The 7,755-nt window shown below is 31.3% G+C and overlaps 1 protein-coding gene across 1 annotated transcript in view; it reads right to left on the bottom strand.

The window, feature by feature from the left end:
- Window positions 1–347: 347 nt before the first annotated feature.
- Window positions 348–7,755, bottom strand: part of LOC132726497 (neuralized-like protein 4) — a 32,678-nt gene continuing 25,270 nt past the window's right edge. Inside the window, 7 exon segments of the mRNA XM_060711823.1 lie at window positions 348–514; window positions 1,306–1,421; window positions 2,314–2,452; window positions 2,985–3,092; window positions 3,787–3,868; window positions 6,606–6,785; window positions 7,491–7,649. Of these exon segments, the coding sequence (XP_060567806.1) occupies window positions 363–514; window positions 1,306–1,421; window positions 2,314–2,452; window positions 2,985–3,092; window positions 3,787–3,868; window positions 6,606–6,785; window positions 7,491–7,649 (936 nt within the window). The 3' untranslated portion in view covers window positions 348–362.

Here is a 7,755-nt window from a genome sequence, read left to right as displayed (position 1 = left end):
CCGGTAACAGTTTAATAATTACTAGTATTTTGATAAAAAAAAATACAACTCAGCAAAGCAGCTGTCCATATACTTAAATACTTCACATGTTTAAATATAAGACAGCAAATTGTTAAGTTGCTTCTAACATGAATACACAAAATTCTTCAGAAAAATCTAAAACTGACAACAAGTTCAAGTTTAATAGTGTATAGTTATATGTTTTGTCTTTTGTATAGCTTCATTTCAAGTTCACATCAGTAAATGATTGTAATTTATTGACTATATGCAACTTTCAGGTGTTTGACCATTAATAAATGTTTTTGTTGTTGTATAATGTATGTATTTGATTCTACTAAAAGATTTAAAATAAAACACCATACTCACTTGTGTTTAGGTGAGAATTCATTAGCTCCAGTATATTTTAATGTTGGTGATAGAAATATTTTATTGACTGATGTACCATCTGGCTGGGATTTCTCAGTAAAGACAGGTGGCTGGGGTAATAAAACACTGCCTCCATTCACTACTTCACCTGTAATGTATAAATATGTTCACTCAGTACTGGGTGTACATATCTGTATATGTCTTAATGTTTTACCTTCTGTAAATAAAGTTATTATTATTATTATCATTATTATATAAGAAGAGTGTATAATACAAATTACAAAAGATCAAACTTAATAGTATAACACCTTAATGTATACACAAGTATAGCTGTTAGACCAAAAGATCTGGATTAATGCAATAAAATTGACTCCTGCAAACAATTACTGTAAAATAAGATATTTTTGTGTGGCTAAATTTCATAAAATCAGCATCTCTCACTATTTGGCTATATACACATATAGGTGTAAGACTTGAATGAAAGAATTATGGGGTTCAAGGCTGATATGGGACATAGCTAAGTTTAATTATTTAACAACAAAACTGATTAGTTCCTAGAAACAAATGTGAGTATAACTCCAATAAGCTTTTAACTTTCATCAAAATTGAGCTAAACAAGCATGTTAAAACAAAATTTTGTTTGTTTTTGTGTAAGCCATTTCAACAATTTAATTTTGCCAGTAATTTCTGCTATTTCTCTGCAAGTGACAAACTACTTATCCCACATGATTTTCTGAATCAGAGGTTATAGAAATATGACACAATGTGGGAGATGGATTGTCATGGAGAAACTTCTCCGGGCCCAATACTTACCAACAACCCCTGAATTACAATCCAATACTATACCTATTGGACAGAGCCTAAATCCCTTATTGGACAATGTTAGTTTAGCCATGAAATAAAAGATTAGTTACAATCAAGGAAATATCAAAGCAATACCGGTTGAATGGAGGTCTCCTTTATCAAGAATTCTACGTAAATTTTCTATCTTAGATCCAAAATACGCAACATGCCATTTTTCATAGACACTCCAACCATTTGTTCTACTTGGTAGTCTGAAAAAAATGTATAACAATACATGTACAAATTCTACCTTTTCACATCTATTTTACTTTCACTTATAATACAAAGTTGAAATATTTCAATTCACAAAATTTTATGACATTTGAAGTAGTTTATTTGATTTGCACCCTTTTGGAGCAACTACCCTTCTATAAATACATGATAACCTAACAAACACAAAAAAAACCTCCAAAAACTTTCATTTATAAATTTTAATTCTGTAGCAGCTAAACACTGCCTCAACCATTACAGTTTTTGTAAACATTTTCAAGCAAAAGTACATTCCAATTCATCCCAAATAACACACATAATAGCATAGAAATAGTCTAATAAATGTTATCATATGTACAAGCTGAGGACACTTGTCAATCAGTGGTAAGTATTGGTGTAGTGACAACCTTTTTTCAAGTGAATGTTTTGTTTTGATTCATTGATAAAGCACCGACAACCTTATATTGGAATGATATACAATGCAGCCCCATTATGAAGCACCCCATTATTACGCTAACCTAGATATAACGCTCATAGGCCTTGGCTCACAAAAAAAAACCCTGTAATTTTGTCTGATTATATATATATTTTTTATGCAGATTTGTAACGCGTCATATCTGCTATAACCCTTGTTCAAAATGACAAATTTGAGCTGTGACATGACAAAACCAACATAATGGGTTTGCGACCAGCATGGATCCAGACCAGCCTGCGCATCCACGCTGTCTGATCAGGATCCATGCTGTTCGCTTAATAACCCTATTACAAGTAGAGAAACTGTTTGTGAACTCCATGGATCCTGATCAGACTGCGCGGGTGCGCAGGCTGGTCTGGATCCATGCTGGTTGCAAATGCACTATGTTGGTTTTGTCATGTCGCGGCTCGTTTGTATACCTTAGTTTAAACATACACCAGCCGTATTGTGTAGCATATTGTTTAGGAGGATCCCCTTTCCGATGATACAGTTCTTCTCCCCGTAGTTTATGGCAAGTCTCGCAATAACATACATGAAGGCTTGAATCGAAATATCCATCTAAATATGATCAAATTAACATATAAATGTATCTTAATTTATATCATTGAAATAAGATTGCTTATGCTCACAGACAGGCACAGTACTGCTATTATAATAATAATTGACTTGAACAACAGTATTAGAAAACAACCTTTAACGTCACTTTCTATTTTTTAATTGAGACATTGAATTCTGAAAGAAATTTCAATTCTGTAGCTCTTGAAATTAATGAAAAAAAAAAACAACAACTTTTGAAATTTGCTTATTATTACCTATTCATATTTATCTTTAAACATTTTAAGGGGAATTTACTTTTTTATTTTCAACGTCAATGAAAACGTTTTTGTCTTTTAAAATGACGTTATGGGTCGTTTTTTCATGGCGATGTTCTATAATACATTCTAGTGAATGCATTTTTTGATCTTCAATTAGTGTAAAATGCATTTTAATTAACAAACATTCCTGAACTTTATACTTTTGACAAGAGTTGTTTCCCTTTCTATACAAATATACTTAATTTAATATCAAAGACATTTATAACAACATGTACCTGGCAGAGACAGCTGTGCTTTTATTCTAAGACAAAGATTCTGGTATTCACAATGTCGTAATATTGAACTCTGTTCTACAACAGGTCTGTGTACTTTCTCCTTTATGGCTGAAATAAAAATATCTTAAATGATACCTTATGTAACAAAATAAAATCTGATATATATATATATATATTATTAATTCATAAAGTTGCTACTTATTGACTTTTATTGTTTAATTATTGAACTCATTTAATCAAGAAAAAGAGAAAATAACATGCATCCATAATAAGCCTGGGTTGGAACAATCATCTTCAGATTTTTTTGATTTTTTTTTCTGAATTAATCTGTGCAACTTTCATTTTAAATATTAATGATATTTTCATGATCTAATATTTGTAGGCCTGGTCAATATTATTTTTTTGGTTGGGTTTAAAGTGGCACCAACAAAGTAGATGTAATCTGGTGACTCCAGCTTTACTGGTGGAGGAAAACCACAGGTGCCACTCCATGTATTATTTCAGGCACCAAAGTAGAACCACTGATTTTCCGAGAGCTAGCTGGATAGCTTCCTAACATGACCTGATCAATATACACACAACTGTCAACTGACTTTACAGAGCAATACAGGCAATGACATTATAACATCATTGAACAATAATGTGCAGATGACTGCCAAAATTTATCAACTATTGTGTTGTATATCAGTTATATCGAGATTAAATGCATTTAGTAATTATCAATTGATTTTTACATAGGAATTGTTTATAATTTTATAAACAAACCAACAGTTTTATAGGTAAGAGTTATATTAACACCTACCATCATCTATATCTGCCTTCTCCCTATCTTCAACATTTGTCTGTGTTGCCATGACAACATTTTCTTCTGTTACTATAGTAACCTGTACCAAAATAAAACATTTTCTTCTAAAGCTGAAAAACCCAACTATAGCAGATACTATATAACACACAAATACAGGAGTGACCATGCTTTTTTTAATTTAACCCTTAACCTGCTGAATTTGTAGAATTGATTCACACTGCTGTGATTAAATTTGGAGCAGTCTGTATGAAGAAAAAAAAACTTCTATATCAAAATACCATCAAAAATAAAAAATAAATAAATTAATAAACAAGAGGGCCATGATGGCCCTGAGGTCGCCACCTGTATATAGCCCCCCCCCCCCCCACCCCCCCCCCCCCCCACACCCATAGATGTTTCATGCTAAACATCTAAGCTCTAGCTCATTGGGCTTTTTAAAAGAAGATTTTTTTAAAGTTTTTACTATACACATATAGACCCTTTCATTTAAGACCGTATTCAAGTTGTCGCCCTTGGATGACGTCATTGGGGGATACGGTAGACAATGCCGATACGATAAGAGGGATATAAAGAGCTTAATCCTTTCTCTTTTAAGATTAGCAGATTGAAATTGCCAAGATTTTGTGTAATTGAATAAGATATTACATAAAAAGGATGGTGAAATGAATAAATATGTTTACTATATAATATGGTCAACGATTTGTTTTAATAGTAGACCATATTCCTGGGTAACTGATCATGATTACCATTTTCGTTAGATTCTTAATAATGAAAATTTTACCAGGCAGTTAAATCGTACTAACTTGCTAATACCATAGATACAGATTATGTATCTATGTCTCTGTTAATATACAATACCCAAAAGATATTTTGAGTTTCAAAAATGTAAGGATTCTGTAGTTTCGAAAAACGGCTGCGTATTAATTAATTGCAAGATACTGGTTTATTAAAAATCATTTTGAATTAAGCATTACTAAGACAAAGAAAAGAAAACAATATAAATCTATGTAACTTCCAAAAAAAAATGTAAAGGCATAAAAAGTAAAAATTCTTTTGAATGTACATGACTGTATACTATTTTTGTCGGCAAAAAATGCACTCTCAAAAAAATCGTACATCACACCAATATATTTAAGCTGGTAAAGTAATATTTTCAACTTGATACTTTTTAATTCATACTCTTCTTATCAAATATTTAAAAAAATCACAAAAAAAACAAGTTGTGAAACACGTTCACAGAAATTCGTTATTAACTGAATTATAATTTTTCGTATTTTTGACAACTAACAGAAGTGACGTAATCTGATGTAATGTTATAACTCTAAAAAATGCACCCTGGTGATTTATGATATCACAGCCAAGTGCCGCTTGTATATACAACATATGTACCCTGTTAATTAATATGTTACGGCCCAATGGCGCTTATATATACACATCTATTTATCTATGAAATATGTTACTGGGAAAAGGTCTTTAAAGAATAGAATTTTTAATATCAAAATTATCTTATTATCGTCTGTTGCAAATCTAAAATTATAAAAGTCAATTCCATATGTTTTTCGTTCTTTCCGGAATATTTAAAAAATTATTTTCTTCACTGGTTCGTTGAAATGTTTTTTTATACGGCATAATGAAAAAGAATCAGTAAGTATTGACATAATGCATTCTGTTATTGTTCTATTAAAGCTTGAAAAACAACCATTAAAAGACATTGGCAATCTTATTTTCAGGTTTGTCACAAATACGCCGGAATTTTCTAAATGACAGAAAATAACACAGAAAACTAGAAAATGGCCATTTAAATTTATAATAGGCAATTTCAGTGTGTATGGGTGTTTAGAAAATATTAAAATTTGATTTAGTTACTAGCTTTTTATCCTGGCATTTGAGAAAATCTAGATCTAATAAATATATTCACTTTGAAATTTCGCTGTTTCACTCCGTAGCGATTTATAAATCCGTGGTAGCGAGAATTAATCTCAATCTTTGCTTTTGTATTTTTTCTATTGTCTTGATATTGAATTTATGTATGTATGCGTAAATTTCTACATGTTATAATCATAATTGAACGATCAGTATTTACGCATTTAACTTTTCAATAAGCTAACTTTCTATGCGGCATGCATAGTTTTTATCCCCCATTTACGTCACATCCGGTAAGGGAAGTAACTCTTCACTGACTGTTATCGCTTAAATGAAAGGGTCTATAGTTAAAAACAATGACACCCCTGGGGCGGGGCCAGTTTTGACCCCAGGGCTTTCATTTGAACAAACTTTGTAGACACTAACTAGAAGATGTTTCATGCCAAATATCTAAGCTCTAGCTCTTAGGGTTTTTTAAAAGAAGATATTTAAAGTTTTTTCTTTCGGTTGCCATGGCAACCAGAGTTCTGCATGGAATTAAAGTCTTTGAACAATTTTTAAAGGTGACCACCAAAGGAACATTCCTGTGAAGTTTGGATGAAATTGGCCTAGTGGTTTATGAGGAGATGTCATTTAAAGTAAAAGTTTACGGACGACGGACGCCGGACGGACGCCGGACGAAAAGCGATCACAAAAGCTCACCCTGTCACTTTGTGACAGGTGAGCTAAAAATCCAGTGTATCCAAAATATCAAACTTTACAACATTTCATGTATTTTACCTGCTAAGCTTACCTCAAAATACATATAATGAACTTACATTTTCTGATAAATATTTTTATATAATAACAACAAAATTTGAGTATTACATTTTGCAAAAATCTACAAATCTCAGCATATTTCAATCTACAGACACAACTGTGTTAATGATTATGTCATGCTTATAGTAATCTACCTGTTCACACTGTCCATAGAGGTCAACTAGACCATGACATGGACATGGTACATCTCTTGCAGCCACACCCTGGTCGATACCATTTATATACAGATGTAGACTACTATCCTCATCTATTAATACACCCACTGTATCACCTATCTGTAACTTGTCTAGATTCCTCCCATAATGCTCCTTGATCTGAAGTACAGTCAACATTTCAATAGCACGAAAATCAAGACAAATATATGTAAGTGACATTATGGGCATAAAAACGTAAACTGTGAGTGTAAATTAAAGTCATATTAACTGTTAACTTTACATTTTGCCGTAATTGTCTTCACCTGTATATCTTACTCTTAATATGCAAAATTCATAAGAGCACAAATATCCCAGGGAAAATTCTATAAATGGTCTTCAGAATTTATTGGTAAAGTCTAAATGATACAAAGAGTGAGACAGTTTTTTTTATATTTTAGGTAAATTTATTTATTTTTTCCTAAACATTGTCATTATCATATTTTGGCTGATGAGTATTTAATTATAGTATTTAATCTTTTGAAATATAAAACTAATTAAACACAATTTGACAGCGAAAAAAAATTATGTCACTTTAAATAATCTTTAGAAGACATTTCAAATTTGTTCTTTTACACAAAAAAAGCCAATATTCTATATAAATACATCATCAACTAATTACATTATTATTTGACAGAGTTTAAAGATAATACTTTTATCAACAAACAAAAACAACAGAAGTTAAAAATAGTTCCCAAAAAAACGGGATTTTCCATGAGTGTACTAAACAAACATAATGGTTAACCTCAATATAAAAAATAAGATCAGATTTTCTTTTTCATTAAAATATCTATTCCAAGTATCCTAATACAATGTTTTAATTTTTACCTTTGAACCACTGGAGTAAACTTGATCCGACTGTATAACAACACAAGATTTTTTTATGGCTGTGGCAGAGACAGGAAACGTGTATTTTTCAGGAGAGAATCCCAGGTATCCAATCATCAAAGACGAACTCCAACGAGTATTCAACTTGTCTATCCTTACCTAAAACACAGGGGGGCAAAATGCTTGGTTATTAAATAAATAGACATTATCATTTCCAATAAATACATTTATTAACTTTACACTCATTGCTCAGTACTAGTTGGTT

Source organism: Ruditapes philippinarum, unplaced genomic scaffold (genome assembly GCF_026571515.1).
Source record: "Ruditapes philippinarum isolate M1 unplaced genomic scaffold, ASM2657151v2 ctg4324_1_1_1_1, whole genome shotgun sequence".
In the NCBI taxonomy this organism is placed as follows: Eukaryota; Metazoa; Mollusca; class Bivalvia; order Venerida; family Veneridae; genus Ruditapes; species Ruditapes philippinarum.
Note: the sequence above shows the minus strand (reverse complement) of the source record. Positions and strands in the feature narration are given on the sequence as shown.